The sequence below is a fragment of the Choloepus didactylus genome, chromosome 1 (assembly GCF_015220235.1).
Source record: "Choloepus didactylus isolate mChoDid1 chromosome 1, mChoDid1.pri, whole genome shotgun sequence".
Lineage (NCBI taxonomy): Eukaryota > Metazoa > Chordata > Mammalia > Pilosa > Megalonychidae > Choloepus > Choloepus didactylus.
This window is the reverse complement of record NC_051307.1, coordinates 227,302,261-227,321,132: the sequence shown is the minus strand read 5'-3', so window position 1 is coordinate 227,321,132 and position 18,872 is coordinate 227,302,261. Positions and strand designations below refer to the sequence as shown.

Genomic DNA, 18,872 nt, shown 5'->3' with positions numbered 1-18,872 from the left:
GTATTGCCCCCAATGCCAAAAACCTAGCAACAAAACAAAGGTCCCACTGGTGAAGTAAGCATCCTTGAAGTGGGTGGAAAGTAGACACAGGAAAACTTAGAAACTTGAAGCAGATTGTATTGTATAGCCAGAACCAACACAGCCCACTTGACTTCAGCTTTGTTACCCACTTGCCAAGCACAGGGCTAGCTTTTGAGGCTATAAAGATATGAGTAACACAGAGTCTGCAGACTTCACATACAATATATTCATTTCAGATAGGCCAGTAGTTAAGAGATCACACAACTTATTCCTAGCCAGTGGAAGAATCAGTCTTCTGCTGTATCACTTCTTAAATAATAAAATTAAAGTGGGGATAAGTTACAGAGATCAAATGTGAGAAGTGAAAACCCAAAAATATTTAGTTTAGAAATATGCTGACTAGTATTCTTATCAAGCACTAATTTCAAGTAAATGTTCAAGCCACAACATTGCTATCTACTGTCACCTACTGCACAATAATATGCATAAAGAAATGAATATTGGAGTTGAAAACATATTTATCCTTTCCATTTACGGCAATTCTCCACATCTTACCTTGTGGTTGTCTGAAATGGGAGATTTAACTCAAATATTGTATATCTGTCCATGCAAACTAGTGCCAATGCCAACAAAGAAATGTAAAATGGTAAATCCAGATTTTGTCAGAAACCAGGTTTGGGTTGCCTAGCACAGAGCCACAGCTGTCCATTTAACTCAGATGCATGCTCTCTGTTGAATCATCCTGTTATCACCTAAGGAACAGAGATGTGATAGTCAAGCATTAAGATTTCCTCCCCATAGATATGGAACGTTGCCTATGGTTCCTGAACTATCTGAGGTGAAGGGTAGGGGCTGAATTATTATGGCAAAAAAGAAAATAATTCCACACTTGAAGAGATTATTCTAATTTATATTTTATTGCATTATGAAAATAATACATTTGGCAAAGTAATCTAGGCTCCAGGTTGAAATAAAGTCTAAAGAAAGTGTACTGATTATTTTTTTTTAATGTGAACTATTAGATGTATTCTAACCAATACAAAGTAGCATTCTTTTTAGGCCAATAATCCAGTAAACCTAACTTTAATAATTCCATATGAAATCACAAGGTGTTTTTGCATTCATCCATTTTATGATTAGCACAAATCTCGAGAATTAAGCTTCATTTTATCAATACCAGTGTATTTAAGAAACTCCTGTTCAGAAGACAATTTGAAACACTATCCCAAATTTTTTCAATTCCTTTGGTTCTACAAGTTGCAAAATTCATGTTACATTTTTCATAACATTTTAGCAGCTTTAGATTCTGCCCAAATACCTTTATAAGTAAACTAGTATATTACATTTACATTATTTGAAAAATTGGTGTCTGATTTTACAAATGCAAAACTGCATAAATACATGCCTATCTACACCGGCAAAACAAAACACTGAACCTCAATGCTTTATCAGGCTAAACTTTCTAGCCCAGAACTTCTGGGTTGCCTTTCTAAAAAGGGCTATGGTTCCTGGACTGGCAATCCAACTGCTCAGTACACACTTTTGAAAGGTACAGTTAAGATAAATGCTAAGTGAATTAATTAAATTAATCTAATAATCAATATTTAAAATGACATTTTCACCACTTATTCTGTTCTGCTATGTTTTCAGAACTGAAAAAGATGTATTTTCAAAAATGTACTAGGATATTTTTCCACATTAAAGGAATAAGTACCAAAAACAAATATGTACTCTCACTTCCCTCATCAGCATCTTCAAATTATTTTTACATTTTGGGTTCAGAGTCTAGAGGCTAACAGGTAAACAATCTGCTCCAGGCCAAAAAGGAAAATTATTTTTAATCACTGAGTTCTTGATTCTTCATTCAGCTCTTTTAATATGACTTTGCTTGATGTGTATTAAGAAAATGTGCCTAAAATTAACCTTTACACAAACGAATCAGTTACCATTAGAACAGACAATTTCATTAAGCAAAGTCTATGTAAGTGCACCTATGCATACTTGAGGAATTTTACTTCCAAATAGCCATCAATGCCTTAAACCAGCTGAACAAGGTTCCCCAATTTAACCTTAGAAATATTCCACCTACCCTAAAGAATATATTTCATGAGCATTCTACAATTATCTGTATAAACAGCAACAAATTTGATCTATGATCAATATTTGAATATCTAATAAATAGTAAACTATAGATTAAAATGCAGATCTCTCATAGAGTTAAGTGATAGCATTTTGGTACATTCACCATCATTATACTTTATTTAATAAAGAAATACATTTGTCCTTGCAAAAATAGCAATTGCAAGTTTACAAATAAAACCACAGACCTCAAAGTCATGATACTAAATCTTCAACTTATAACCAATGAAAGTAAAGTGATTTGTTTACAAATGGTCCATGGCACTACAATTAAAAATATCAGCTCTTTAATAGCAGGATCTTAAAGAATAGGTTTATTGACAATTTCATAAACATTCTAAAGAAAATTCAAAATTTCTAAACTCAAAATGTTTAAAATCTATTCTCACTGGCAAAATATTCCTGAACAAAATAAAGTAATAGGTCTCTACAAATAAATGTCATTTAAAATTTGCTTCATCTTAACAGTTTTGCAAAATTAAAAAAAAATTACAATGTTTTTCTCCCCTCTTGGGTACAGTAAATCAATATTCAATTTTTGTTTCAACTATTAGACATATTCATAAATATATCATCTAGCTGCTGTGAACCTGACAGTCAAGTCAGTCAGTAGTATATTACCCTACATATAAATGGAGCCAAATCTTTTTGGTAATTTTAGTCATAGGAATTTAAGTAGTCAAAACGCAAAACTTGTGTTTAACCCCCAAATCACCCCAAAGTATATGATACAGTGTCAGAAAAGTCTGCATCAGTTTTATAAGTTCATATGTGTACTTCAGGTACTGAAAACTAAAAAAGGGATTCTTTTATATTTTGATAAAAATGTACTCGAATATTTCATAACATTAATATTTATTGCTTTATATGAATACTGTATTGAAAGCCCAAGCATTCAGTTTACACACAGAAATTATACAATTATATACCGCTTCACAAAGGCAGTGAACACATTACATTCTACAAAATCTACTTTACAGAAATTTAAAAATTCTAAATATCAAAAGGTACAGCTGGAGAAACAGGTATAAATTTGGCAGCCAGTAATTTTGACAGGGAAGTTGCAGCTTGCATGACTTTAAATATGTGAATTTGAAAATATTGAGTTTAGAGTAATCATTGTGCTTTGTGTTGATCTGAAAAATATAACACTGGCTGTCGAAGAAGCATGTTCAAAAATATTTAATTCACTTCAAAATGTCATACAAATTATGTTGGTTTCTATGTATCCCTAAAGCTTCAGTCATTTAGCTCAGGTACATTACTAAAGTAATATATTAATTCTTCCAGTACAGTGGTGTTTCATACCATTGACATTTGCATACTCTAGAATAATTTAGAAAGAAATGTGTAATATTCACAATGTTTAGAAAAGCAAGCAAAAGGTCAAGGAACCTGCCCGGTTCTTCTGAGATGGTCTTATGTCAGCTTCATAAGCATTCATTCTACAAAATAGTAAGCTAACGTTTGAACACAATTTCCAAGATAAAGCACATTTTCTCATAAATAATGAAGTCTTTTTCTCAGGCACCTCAGAAGTATACAAAAGAATTTTAATTTGTACAGATCACTTGGAATGTGTTTAACCTGGTATTTCAATAGACTTAAGATTTCCAGGGTTTCACAAGGGCCAAATTTTATTTAAATTACTCAGAAGAGGAAGTAACTCTTCTGAAAGAGGTGAACTTAATCATTACCAATAAAAAAGTATCCACCTTATTTATCTCTTATAGAAACAGAAAAATATAACATTTCCCCCCTTAGAATAATATATATATATGTATATATGACTTAAAGTTCCATTGTACATAGTCAAACAATAAAATCTGGAAACCAGCATGAAACCCTATAATTCCCATGTTAAAATGCTGAAACTATGACCAAAATATGAAAACTGCTAGTTGTCAGAAAGAGACAAGACAAAAAGCTCTCTTGCATATGTATAAACTAAATGTGATAATTTCCAAAAGGTTTTCAAAATTATAATTATTACCTTCCAGTTTAAAAACTTTAATTCTAAATTAAAAAAAAAAAAAAAAAAAAAAAAAATCTATACACAAACCACTGATTTGACCAGACCAAAAAAAGTCAGCGGTAAGCAGGACCCAGAGGAGCTGATAGTCACAGTTCTCACATGTACAACTCTTTCAGGATTTATCCCATAAAGTACTTTATTTTACAACCTGCTTCTCTTGCAAAACTTTATAAAGGTCCACTTTATTACATAAAAGTTTTATACAGTGTAAAACCAGAACTGTAGGTAAAATACTGCATCTAAATGTTTCTAAATAGTTAGTCTTGTTCCATCGGTTCATCTGTAACTTCTGTGGACTCGTCGTCATTTTCCATGAATGATTCTGAGAGAATCTCTCCCTTTTTACTGGAACTGGATCCTACTAATTCTTCTGTTTCGTGACAGTCAGAACCACTACTTACAGAGCCTGTATTTTCACTACCTTCAGAATGTAAATCTTTCTCAGCTTGAGACAGACCAGATTCCTCCATTTGATTATTTTCCTCAGAAGTGTCTTCATTCACAGTTAAGGCATCACCAGATTCTTTTTCTTGATTTTTTCTTTCTGGGACCATTTCTCTTGATGTCATAAAAGACTCTAAAAATAAGCAAACGTTGTTGTAGTTAAATTTTATTTTCAAAATACTTCCACAGTTAAGTTTCATGAACTCTGATATTCTACAGTTCAAAGCATATCCCCTGAAACTCAGCAGCAACTATATACAGGTAGGAGAAAAGCCCAACATCAGCATTAAAAGGAGTTCCATTACGTTACATTCTTTCACGCAAAAAATGAAGTACAAGAATTTGAGGATCTCCTTACTCCACCCTTTTACAGATGGTCTCTAAATACCTTCTTCTTCCTCTTCATCCTCTTCTTCATCCTCTTCTGTACAGTGCTGCCTGGAACAACTACTTTCTTTGTCTTTATCCTGAGATGAAGCTGATGCTTCTGTTTCTTCTACCGTAACTGAAGAAATTTCACTGGAAGTTGTTTGACTGGCGGTCTCTCTGACTTCACCTTCTTTGTCAAATCGGAGTCTTTTTACCTCATGCCCTTCAGCTTCCACAGCATCTTCATCTGGATGTTTGTTTTTTATAGGGCTCACTGAGGAACTTTCTGATCCAGATGTCAGGGAGTCACTGTAAATGTTTTTTAAAAGCGTCATTAATAAGATTATTTTCCTCATCTTTTACATTCTCATTTTTTTTTAAGCTCAAATTTTCACTCAATGTCAATGTTAAATTATAAAATCTGGGAAATGAAAAACACAAGAGAGTAATTTCAAGGGAACCAATGCATTGCATAAATATTTCTCCATTAGGAACTAGTCAACAATTTAGAAGATCTTTCTGTTCAATTCTCCAGTAAGTTAACTGTCCTCCTATAATAAAACTACAAGTCTTCGTATGGACATACTTTCTAAATCCCCTTGGTTCACTGGGTCTTCTTTCCTTTAATGTGATATAGAAAATTTGGGACCAGATATAGATAAAAGGATTTCTTTTATGATCTACCATGAGATCACTATTCACAAATTTTCAATTCATTAACAGAGATCCTTTATCTCTTTTCAATTAATTTTCAAAAACACTAAGAAATAAAATGTATCATGACTACTCTAAATTCTTAAGACCCTACATACTACACAGGATCTCCCAATTAGCAGTTGTAAGTCGTCTATGCTCAAACTCAAGCATGTGCTGAAGCTGCAAAGGGAAAACCTTGTTCTGTCCCCCAGAGAAATAGTAAACTGTAAACAGTAAATAACGAGTGCTGAAAACCATTAAAAATTTTAACTTTTAAAGAAAACTTATGTTGCTTTTAAATATAAAACACATACAAACCTGTGATTTTTGTCCTCATTTTGCTGTAAGTTTGACTCTTTGCTATCTGTGCTCTCCGGTAAGCCATTTGTTGTCATTGGAGCTGACAAAGAAACCTTTGGTCGATTAAGTGGCCTGGGTGTCCCAGGCCCATTAATATTAGACCTATGATAAGAAAAACGAACATCTGTTTTAGTAAAAAGTCCACCCCACCAAGGTATGCTTACATGAACCTGCCACAGAAATATATGCCATAATTTTGATTTTTTCAGTTTTATGGGCACCAAATTAACTAATTCTGTTCAGCAGATCCTATATAAAACACATTCTAATTCCCCATACCCCCCCCACCACCATTGGGAGGACAGGGGGCTAGGAGATATATTTATATAGAGAGAGAACTTGCTAACCAAAATTAAGAAAATATGAACTCTTTAGATATTAAAAATCAATAATCTTACCTCTCAGTATAACTTGGTGAATTTCCAGGAAACATAACACCATTCATTCGATTCAAACTGCTAGAATTGTTTTTCCTGTTTCAAAAAAAGGGCACATATATGTTTTGAATTCTCTAACATTGTTAAGAATCATGGGTCTAAAAGTATCTTTTTTAAGATCACATTTTCACAGAACAATTGGATTTCTGTGAGAAATAACTCAGACATACACTATGAGCATTAAAAAAAAAATCTGTTACAAGTCAGTATAATTTGTTTTGCACTTCATAAATTTTTTCCACAATACGTCATGTTCTTTACCAAAATAAAAAACATTTCACTAAAGGTAAATGGAAGATGACTCTTGATAACTTTCATAAACAAAAACATTTCCTTTTTGTCATATACACATTTTTAATAGTTTCTCTGCTAAAAAAACACATCATATTATGGGATTATCTCACTTCACTCTCTTATTTAACAATACATGTGTATTTTGGGAAGAGTACTAAAATCAAACTTAACTGTTGTTACTCTTTTACTCTGTGAAATCTGAAGTCTAACCTTAAACCAGTAGTTCTCAATAGGGGCAACCTCCCCACCTGCCCTCAGGGAAATCTGGCAATACCAGAAGACATTTTTCGTTGTCACAAATTGGGGGTGGGGATGGGAGGTGTGCTGACTTCTAGAGGCCAGGGATGCTGCTAAACATCCTACAATGCACAGGTCAGTTCCCTCAATAAAGAATTATCGGGTTCATAATGTTAATAAGAGCCAAGGTTGAGGAACCCTACCCTAAACTGAATTCTTAATTTGTTACATTAATGTTGACTAATGGAAGTGCTTTTCCATCAAGAAGAGGAACGCCATCAAGAAGCTATTCCAAAGCTAGGAGTCATGTGCCCAAGAGATGCCCTGGAAAGGTATCCAGGATGGGATTCCAGGGCTCTGAGTGCCATGACAGTAAGTACATAAACCCAACAACATGAGAATTACAGTAAATTGCCAATCTCTTTAATCCAAATTTCTTTATTAGAGAAACTTACAGGTAATGTTACTGGTAATAGTGTACTTTGAAGAATGGGTGTTAGAATCATTAGTACTTATAAATGTTATTATGCTTAATTACATATAAAATAAATGTAATCTATGTTTTAAATAATTTATTAGAAACAGAAAAATCTCTGTAATACTTACTCTGAAGAAGGATAAACACAGCTAACAACCATCACATTCTGGAATTTAAAAAATTGGGGATTTAATATGAGGAAAAACACTTTAACATAAAGTGTTAAATTGTTTTTAATTTCTCAAAATCACTCTGCTAAGTTTCCATTTATTTGAATTTTACTAATTAAAGAAAACAAACAGTTAAAAATGGAAATTTCTTGACCAAACAACAAAATAACTAAAACAATTAACAAAAGACCAAAATATAGTATCTTATGAAACCACTTTTTTTGTCACTATTCTTTTTTTTTAAGCCTAATCTAGTTACTCTGGAGCCCAGGCATTAGGTACTACATATAATATAGTGGAACCATCCTCTCTTATTTTATATAGAATCATCTAAAGATGGTTAGAGATTGAAGTACTTATGCCAAGAAAACCTAATTACAATGATTTTCCTTATAAAGCAGTACCCAATCCAGAACTTGAAGTGTAGCATCAGAAACCTGAAGGAAAGCAATGCAAACCTTTATGTAGCAAAACACTGGCAAAAAATGACTTTAATAATAGTCAAATAATGTTGAAATTTTACTATGAGCCAGAGTAAGTGGTTTACACATTTAATCCTCCCCTCAGCCCTATAATTATCTACTTTTTACAGATGAGGAAACTGAGACTTAGGTTAAATAACCTACCCAATGTCACACAACTATGAAGCCCTGTAGTGTTGGTTTCAATGCAGAGCCTGGGTATGAGTACAATGACACACTTGTTTTCCCATTCAAAGATTGTCAAAATGTGGGAATCATTACTAAAAATTTCCTGACCTTTGGGAACCTATTCAACTGAGAGCATGATGTTCAACAAAACATATTAATCCAATGAAAATATATTAATCCAATGAAGACCTTAAGATATATACTGCATATTCCTAAGTAACAGTTTTGGATCCCTACTCCAAGGATAAAAAACACTGAATGTGAAGCAGAACCTTAAAATGAACACTGGACTATGTTTTAGAATCAATCATCAGCGGAGGGAATTAACAACCTACTGGCCCGATCTTGGTTCCCACAGGGCTCCTTCATTCGTTCTTCATTCCTGACAAGTCAACTGTTTACTTTTCATTCCCTCAAACACTTCAATGACTTTGTCAGGTTGTTTCTTTTGTCCAAAAGCCCTTCTCTTATTACTGACATATTCTCCCCTTTAGCTACTCACCTTTGACCACAAAAAACCTACTGTTACCCGTCTTAAATATGATCTAAATCCGCCCACTTAATACCTAATTTAAATACTTTGTACCAGTGATTTTCCAAAGTTACATATATCTGAGCTTCAGAACTAAGAAAATGAATTTCATAGGCAAATAACTACGAAGTCTATGTAGAACTTCTTTAACATGTTGATGGTGTACTGTGAATTTCCAAGAGACAATAATATGTTGCTTTCCTCAAATTTAATTGATGCAAGTCCTCCTCTGCCCCTTCTATTAAGTCTCTCTGAAGGATAGAACACAACTTGGAAAACTTCAGGTAGGCTTGGGAAACCTATCTGAAGAAAAGAACTCCGAAACACATCTTACACAAACTCTATTAGACGCTAATGTAATATAATTCCAATAATAAAATAAATACCTTTTCGACTCCTCTGAGAAATTTGTCTGTTCCTGTATAGTTTCTCCTTGGATCTGTTAGCAATTCACACAGTCGCTGAATAGTAAAAGGGATACTGCAAAAGAGTTTAATTTTACAGTTTGAGGTCATAAATAATCAAGAGAATTAGAAATATTATTCTTGCTATTTAAAGCTTTATCTAGTCACAGTGTATTGATCCACAGAAGAAAATGCTACAACAGGAAAACGGATGACATAGAAAAAGCAAAGGTGAGACAGTGAAGCACACCTGGCTTCTTTAAAAGTATGTAGGAGAGACAATGCAAAAATTATCAAGTTAGAGTTTATTTAAATATAGAAACTCTTCCTCAAGTGTTCTGGCTATAAAGGTTTCTTTAGTGTTTTGAATAAAACTACAAATGATATGATGATTTTGTTATTGGATAGAATAAGACAAATGATTCCATGAAAAGTATTTCAAATAAAGTTCTGTTTTATAATTACTATTCTATATACAACCTAAATGTTTCATCAAACTTTAAATACATATAAGGACACTCAGTATTTAGTAAGTACCTTATTTTTGTTATCAAACACTTCCACCACAACCAAATTTTCACTTGATCATAGCAAATACAAAACTGCATAAATATTCATATGAAAACAAATGCTTTATTATTTCAGAGGCCAAGCATCTATCTTTTCTCAATTAGCATCTGAACCTTCAACTGAGAAAATACTGTACTGTCAAAAGATTAGCATGAACTATATAAGATAAAATGTTTGACATCACAAATATTCTGAAGAAGCTAGAAATACAGAACCTCTCTGATGTTCATTCATCAACTGTTACAGGAAATTCCTTCAAGTTTCTGAGAAAAAACACTTTTCCTTGTTTTTGAAAATCTAGTCAGAGTGAAGTATACTGTTCAAAACCAAGAACTTTAAAATGGAAAAGAGAAAAACAAAGCACATCACCACCAACATTAACTAATAATGAAAACACTAAGTTTAAGTTTATACAACTGTGTGATTCACTGTTATAAAAACAACATATAATTGAAAATCTATGGCTAATACCCAAAACTATAGCTGCATTTAAAAATGTTTTAGAAGCATTTCCTCAAGCTTCATATACAATAAACAACATCAGTTTCTTAAAACTGTCTTTTCTTATAACTGACTGAAACCTTCATAAGGGCCCAGGTATCATGCATCTGAAATGTAATGCCATCATGAATTTTAGAATATCTGTGGTGTGCCTACACCTCGGCCTCTCTTCTAGTTCACTCTTCTCCAAACTTGAAACAAACACCAACCTATGATATTCCTTCATTAGGTATCTATAATTAAAACACAGAACTTATACATTATTCAAACATAAATGAAATAGCACCAAGTGTTCAGGTATTTAATCAGTACAAACATTTAAACAGATATTGTCTAGTTAGGCGTTTTCCTCCAACTGAAATTCTTTCAATATTTTTTCTTAAATTAAAATTAGCTTTAACAGATCAGTATGGTTGAACACCCCATTTTATGATGTTTATACTAAATGTTTTGCCTAATTTTCTTTACAAAGGTTAGTAAGTAAATGCTGGCCAATTATTACTGTCTATGTTGGTGAATATTAAGACCGCTTTAAGGGGGTAAAAGCATCTGTTTATACAGCAATACCAACAATAATAGCCTGTGATAAAATGAGTCTGCATTCTTAGAGACTTTTAAAGTTATTTTACCAGGTGTCCAACAGATGGCACTACAATGTCATATAATACTTCCCCTTTCCTCACATAGACAAGATAAAATAAAATCAAACATTACTTGCAAATACAAGTATCCACTGAAAACATTAATATGATCATTTTCTTGACAACCCCATCAAAGGATCTTTTTACAAAGTTTGTAGTTTTTAATCTTTTCCCTAAATGAGAGCTAACTGTAAGCTAGAAATACCCATACTTGCTCAAGAACAGATAGATATGTAATTACAATTATAATAAAAGCTTGTAATATTATGTGCATGGTTCATGGAGACAGAATAAAGTGTTCTGGGGGAAACAAACATAAATCTGAGACACAACATGAGCTGGCTCTTTAAAAGGATACATAATAATAAACCAGATAAATCGATTCCAAATGACTGCAAGTAAAAGAAAAGCTTGCTTTCTGTTACTATGCCACTAAACATCACACACAAAATAGTTCATTCTACCTCCTAAAGTAATAATTCCTATAAATAATCCCAACAAAAAACACTAGATAAATTAAGAGAGACATAATGAGGAGGAAGGTACCTAGAAGAATGAAGAGCAAATATGAATGTATGGTGGGGTGGGAGAGGACTTAAACATATCACACAGATAATCTGAGGGTGTGAAGAAAAGATGTTAATTAGCAAAGATGTATAGTAAACTTAAATCATTTTGTAGAATATTATGCATTCAGTTTTCTCTGCAATATGAGGTATTACCTTACTTGCCCATATCAAAAAGAAAAATTTAGATTATAATAAAAGGAAACAAAAAAATTTAAAAGGACATGACTATCTAGCATTTTAAATTTATATACTGCCTACAAATTCAATAAAAAACTAAAAAACAAAACACATACATTAAGTAAAAGACCCAAAAGAAATGCTACCAAAAGCTGTCAACTGTTCTACTTCTAATGTACAAGTCATGAAGTAATGTGGCTTAAAAAAAAAATCCCTGGAAAACAGAAAGTGCATTCCTCATGGTTACCATGAGGACTAAATGTGACATAATGTATATAAATCACTGATCAGTATCTATGGTATTTTAAAAAGTGTTTGATAACTCTTAACTCCTATCATTACCATCCTGATCCCACCAACTGTTTAAATGGACATAGTGGAAAGGAGCAAACACTCCAAAGACCAACTAGAGAAGAGTAACACCGTTAAGTTTATCTGTCTTCAAAAATATTTCTTTTAATTCCAAGGAAAGTAACAGACCCTAATTAAATAGGAACACACGTTCGCTTTAGTTATATATCTGAATTTGACTGCAATCTGCCTCTATTTACTGATTTTTTTTAAAAAAGCTCAGGTCTTGGATACCTCAAAAAGCTAAAAGGAATTCAACTACAACTTGTTTTATTGTGCTTTGCAGATAAATGCATTTATTTTTAACAAATTGAAGGTTTGTGGCAAGTCTGCATCAAGCAAGTCTATTGGCATCATTTTTCCAACAAGTGCTCACTTCATGTCTGTCACATTCTGTTAATTCTCACAATATTTCAACCTTTTTCATTATTAATATTATATCTGTTATGGTGACCTGTGATTTTATTTTACTTGTGATTTTATTTCTTTTTATATTTTGTTTTAATTATTGTGTACAAAATGTATTAATACGGTAATACTTTTTTAAATTTGCTTTTTAAATTCAGTTTTACTGAGATGTATTCACATATCACACAATCATCCGTGGTATACAATCAACTGTTAACAGTACCATTATATAGTTGTGCATTTCATTACCCCAATCTATTTTTTGAACATTTTCCTTATACCAGAAAAAGTAAAAATAAGAATAAAAAAAAAAAGTAAAAAAGAACACCCAAATCATCTCTCCCCTCCCATCCTATTTTTCATTTAGTTTTTGTTCCCATTTTTCTACTTATCCATCCATGCACAATCGGTAGTCCTTGATAGTAGTACTGTAATTGTTTTGGGGCACTGAGAACTGCACCCACATAAGATGGCAAACTTAATTCATAAATGTTGCATGGATTCTGACTGCTCCACCAACCTGCCATTCCCCCATCTCTCTCCCATCCTCTCCTAGGGCCTCCCTATTCCCTGAGACACAATAATACTGAAATTAGGCCTATTATTAACCCTACAATGGCCTCTAATTGTTCAAGTGAAAGGAAGAGTCCCATGTCTCTCACTTTAAATCAAAAGCTAGAAATGATTAAGCTTAGAAAGCAAGGCACATTGAAAGCGGAGACAGGCCGAGAGCTAGGCCTCTTGCTCCAAACAGTTAACCAAGCTGTGAATGCAAAGGAAAAGTTCTTAAAGGAATTAAAAGTGCTTCCAGTGAACACACAAATGGTAAAAAAGTGAAACAGCCTTACTGCTGATAAGGACAAAGTTTGAGCAGACTGGACAGAAGACCAAACCAGCAACAACACTGCCTTTAGCCAAAGCCTAATTCAGAGTAAGGCCCTAACTCTCTCCATTCTAGGACGGTATTATCTTAAAGAAAGACAATTAGGTGAGGAAGTACAGAAGAAAAGTTTGAAGGCAGTAAAGGCTGGCTCATGAGGTTTAAGGAAAGAATGCATTTCTATAACTTAAAAGTGCAAGGTGAAGCAGCAAATGCTGATGTAGAAGCTACAGCAGGTTGTCCAGAAGATAACTGATGAAGGTGGCTACACTAAACAGATTTTCAATGTAAACAAAACAGCCTACACTAGAATGAGAAGTGGAGCCTGAAGATGTGAATGTATTGCTGTGATCTCATGATAAAACTTAAGCAGATGAGGTATTACTTCAAAAAAATGACTTCTTGAGATGGAGTTTTCTCCTAGTGAAGATGTTATAAACATTGTTGAGATGACAACAAAGAATTTAGAATACTACTACATAAATTTAGCTGGTAACACAGTGGCAGGTTTTGAGAGGATAGATTCCAATTTTGAAAGATGTTCTACTGTGGGTAAAATGCTATCAAACAGCATCTCATGCTAGAGAGATACTTTCATTAAAGCAAGAGTCAACTGTTGCAGCAAACTTAATTGTCTTTCTTTAACATATTGCCATAACCACTCCAACCTTACAACCACCACCCTGATCAGTCAGCAGTCATCAACATCCAGGCAGTCATCAACATCTAACAGCAGAAAGATAATGACTCACTCAGATGATGGTTACCATTTTTTTTTTAGCAATAAAGTAAATTAAGGTATTGTATTTTAGACATAATATTATTGCACACATTACAGACTACAGTATAATGTAAACATAACTGTTACATATACTGGGAAACCAAAAAATTTGTGTGACTTGCTCTATTGCAGTGGTCTGGAAGCAAGCCTCCTATAACTCCAAGGTATGCCTGTATCAAGAAATTTGCTGAGACTTGGAGGGTGAAGAAATCGACACTGTGACAGTGGAGAAGAGACAGTCTCTGGGTGTCCTAAGTAGTCACCCACAGGGTGCAAGCAGACCCTTTGGACCTACAGCAAAACTATGTTGCCTACTTCCCTCCAGAAAGCTGCTCCCCAGAAGGGGCTCCAGAGGGAAGTCCCCAAGAAGCAGCTCTGGTGAGATATGCTCCAAGGAAAAGGAAGATGAGGAGGAAGCAGAGCTTGTGAGACCATGCCTATAGAAAGCAAGGTGTCCCAGTCCTGCCACCACAAACCTATCAGTTCAGATACTGAGGACATGACCAACAGGAAGAATTAGAACTTCTTAGAAGGCAAAAGGCAGAATGACCTCTGTTCTCCGTTCTTGTCCATGAAGGAGCAGGTACCCACACTGGTCAGCTGCTCCAAGGCCCCCAAATTAGTGATCCTAAGCAAGACCCTGAAATACTTGGAAGCCCTGGTGGGTACAGAGAAGAGGATGGCTACGGAGAAAAGGCAGCTCTAAGGCTGGCAACAGCAACTGCAGAAAAGAACTGCGTACCTCAGTGGCTACTAACTGACCAAAAAGTCTGGCTGCTCTGTCTTAGAAAAACACAATATCCCTCCCCATTACCCTTAGTAATTTGCACAATTTGGTTACAGTGGAACAGTCTGGATATTAGATCTCAGAATGCACGCAGCTGGTGCACATGCAAGGGCTTACATTCTTGAAAACTTTGAAACCTGCTCTCCCTCTTCCCTGACCCAGTGGACTTCTCAGGCAGGCAGCTGACTGAGGGGCCTTGGGGTCTGCCTAGTCCACTAGCTCAGAAGAAAAGCTTGACAGGTGCTAGGCAACAGGTGGCAGATGGTGGGGGAAGCAGGGGAGTTGGGAGGAAGAAGGGAGCCTCCAGTTTGCAAGAAAATCCAACTCTTAAAGAGAAAATTAATTAGCTTTTTACTAGTTACTATCATTTACTTTTAAAAGTTTTATTGGTGTATCACATCAAACCATTGGGCAAGGCAAGACAGGTGATAAAGTAAGGAGGGAGGGCTACTAAATAATGCAAATTCTCCAGTACTTATGCTAAAACAAATAAGGGGAGCAACAATAAATGAAATACATTTTAACTAACAGATTGAATATGCTCAGCAAATACTGACATAAATGATTAACAGAAGCCAACTGAGGAGCAGAAAGTCCAGAAAGCAATAAAATGAGTCACGGGAATAAGAGAAGAAGTAGCAAAAGGCTAAAGAACCATTCCTTTGTCCCTACATAATCTAGAGCTAACTGTAAATCAAATAATACAAAATTTTAAAAAGAGGTATGTGTTCTGTGTCTATAATTCAGATTTTCAGAGTATAAAAATCTCATACATAACCTTAAAGAATAAAAAAAGTATAAAACAGCATCCACTAAGGTGCAGAAATTTTAAATAAACGTGTGTGTGTATGCACACACACATAAAACATTTATCTAAAAATTTCCAGAACCAAGCAAAATCTGGTTTATTGTACACTAAAAAAACTAGAGGAGAAATTGGACAGTCAGAAAGACTATCACAGCAAAAGATGATAAGCAGTCCTCAGCGGTGACTGACTGGAAAAGACCTAATGATGAAAGATTTTTAGGTATCATCTAGTTATGCACTTTTCACAGACCTCCTCATAAATACAATACAATGCCTATTTTAGTCTACTATCCACAATGAGTAAAACTTCCTGCTTATACAAGAAAGGGCTTGGATCTGACAGCATTGTCAAAATAGTGGCAACACTTAAGTGATTAATCTGATTTTACACTCGTCACTCTTTCATTCTGAGTAATTTAGAGGACATAAAAAGAAATCTCTTTAAAACTAGGAATGCAAGTTACATTCTCTCCACTCCTCAAAACTCCTTTTTGTGTATCATTACAAGAACAAATATTAGCTACTAGCAGTTTTTAAATTATGTTCGTGCTGTCCATTATAGGAAGACAATCTCCATAAATGGCTCTACCTTGAGTAGGCCCAAGTACTCTTGTTGATTTTTAATCCCAAGCAGAGGGCATAAAATGGTAACAAATATCTTTTAATCAAACATTCCATTAAAGTTTTTAGTTTTTGTTTTATTCTCATTTCTGATGTTACTACTCCCTTCAAAATGGTAACTTCAACTCTGAAGAGTATCTATAATCCACCCTTCAATATAAAATTTTAAAGTTCAAAATAATTTTAAAAGAATGAGGAAATATGACTAAAAAAAATAACATTCAACTTCTATAATTCTTCCTTGTCCTGTTAATCAGAATACAGATAGAGAAGTGTACTTTTATTCTTCTCATTAATTCATCCATTTGTTCATTCATTCAATAATCATCTGTTTGAGAACCTACTATGTGCAGGCACTCACTGTTCTAGAGACCGTTATCCCTGCCCTCCAGAAACTTACAATTCTGGAAATCAAGCAACAGTGAACAACAATTTCAGCTTAGAAAAAGGGAAATTTATATTCTAACAACATGCTAACTTAACATTAGAAATGGGACAATCTTTTTCACGGCAAAATACTATGAAACATTTCATATGCAGCCTTTAGAAATTAAAAGCAATAAAACAAAAAAACCCAACAAAATAAATTTACCAATAACATCAGCAAAGGGTAAGAAAATAAAAAATGACCATGAAAAGGCAAGGCACTGAACACAACAGATGTTCAACCTTACCTGCAATCAAAGAAATACAAATTCATATACACACAAAGACATTAAAGAATTACACAACTAATATGTAAAAATACTGCACTTATGTATACATAGGGTAATTTGGCGCTACCAATAAAAAGTTTATACTTTTTACCTACTTTCTGACCTAGCAATCATCTCTACAAATGAGAAAAACAAAAACTAATCTACACATACATTTAATACATGAAATTCATCAAGGCAAGAAGATATACAGACGTTCATTATAAATGTTTTTTGCAAAAGCCAAAAAATACCACAAACCAAAAAACTGAGGCAATACATTATAACCTGTTCATATAATAGAAAACAATGCAACCATTTCAAATAAATAGACAACAGAAGTAGCTTTAAATGTACTAATATAGAGAAGATATTCAAAGTTCTTCTAAAAAGAAAATACAACTAGCATATAACATGATCCCACTTTCATTCTTTATGTATTTCTATGATATCTGGGGATCTTCTGAAATATACTGACATACATCACTTTTGTACTTTAAAAGATCCCTATAAATGGGGGGAAGGGGTGAAGGGGTGTACTAAAAAGGACAAGCCCTTAAATTGGTTATAAAAAGAACAAAATCTTACTTCTACTTACCACTCTAAGTAAATATTAAAAGAAAAAAAGCAACAATTAACCTATATTCAAAACATGAAAATAAAATTGTAAGATTACAAATGTATTTCGGCATACCAATATACTACAGACACAAAGGGGTAAATTTTAAAACTGAAAAATCTCAACATATCACTGATAAAGACTGGAATTGTCTGATTAGGAAAAATGATTCATAAACTGCCATTCCAGAAAATCAGATTTAAAAAATATGCCTATATATGTTTTATTGTAAAATAGCAATAAAATTGTGTTCTTCAAAATAATGTTTTAAAGTAAAGAGAACATTTAAATTTCACATAAGCATATATATAAGAAGTTCAAAATACTTGTGTTAAAAGTTGAAAAATGTTTTCAGGCAATTACATTTAAGTAGGCTTAGGCATTTAATGAATGGTTAAATCATTTTCTGAAGCAGGCCAAATGCCTATTTTACAGAATAAGAAATTACAAATGTTTAGATTTCTTTAATAACACGGATCTGTGTCTAGTCGAACTTAACTTGAAAGAACCAAAAATGGTAATAATTAATACTAATTCATAATCACAAGTAAATTAGCATAATATTCACAAAGCAGTGGTAGAATTTGACTTGTTTCACCTTAACTCTATTTTAAAATGGTAGCCATAATTCATCAAAATAAAAGATGAATCACTATAAAAGTCTATAGACTATCTAACATAATAGCACTATTTATGAATATCTCCAAAAGAAGCATTCTTATTTTGAACATTCAATTAAATAGTCATGCAACATACTTCTAATATATAGAATGTGGCTTCTTCTTAGTATGTACTTCTTAAAAATACTAACTAGTACTGAAAAGAAAATATATGCATATGATTAAATAATTTTTGATAGTACAACAGGGTATACAGTAAAATGAAAGACTCCTTCCCATTCCATGCCCAAAAGGCAACTATAATCGATGGACCACAAACATACAGCTATGATTTTTCTCCCAAGTAAAAGATCTGAAGCCAAAGCTTAAGGATTGGTATTTTAAAGCAAGACCCTCACTTATAAACAAAGGAACAATTAACACAAGGTTAGCTGGATTATACTATCCTGTTGTAAATCTCATGTGACGAAATACCTGAAGAAAAAGTTTAGGACATTTATGCCACGTAAAAATGCTCACATCTGCAACCCTTTCAAATAAAACCTACTCCTTAATATGAATTAATTGTCAGCATACCC

General features: G+C 33.4%; 1 protein-coding gene and 1 pseudogene across 1 annotated transcript in view; one reads left to right on the top strand and one right to left on the bottom strand.

Moving 5' to 3' along the window:
• Positions 1-919: 919 nt before the first annotated feature.
• The window catches only part of PPP4R2 (protein phosphatase 4 regulatory subunit 2), an 84,405-nt gene continuing 66,452 nt past the window's right edge, over positions 920-18,872 (bottom strand). The window contains exons 4-9 of the mRNA XM_037800385.1: positions 9,249-9,342; positions 7,639-7,676; positions 6,463-6,537; positions 6,023-6,166; positions 5,028-5,317; positions 920-4,772 (exon numbers count right to left, since the gene is read on the bottom strand). Coding sequence (XP_037656313.1) covers positions 4,453-4,772; positions 5,028-5,317; positions 6,023-6,166; positions 6,463-6,537; positions 7,639-7,676; positions 9,249-9,342 — 961 coding nt within the window. The 3' untranslated portion in view covers positions 920-4,452. The remainder of the gene's footprint in view (positions 4,773-5,027; positions 5,318-6,022; positions 6,167-6,462; positions 6,538-7,638; positions 7,677-9,248; positions 9,343-18,872) is intronic.
• LOC119510310 lies at positions 13,771-14,901 on the top strand (annotated as a pseudogene).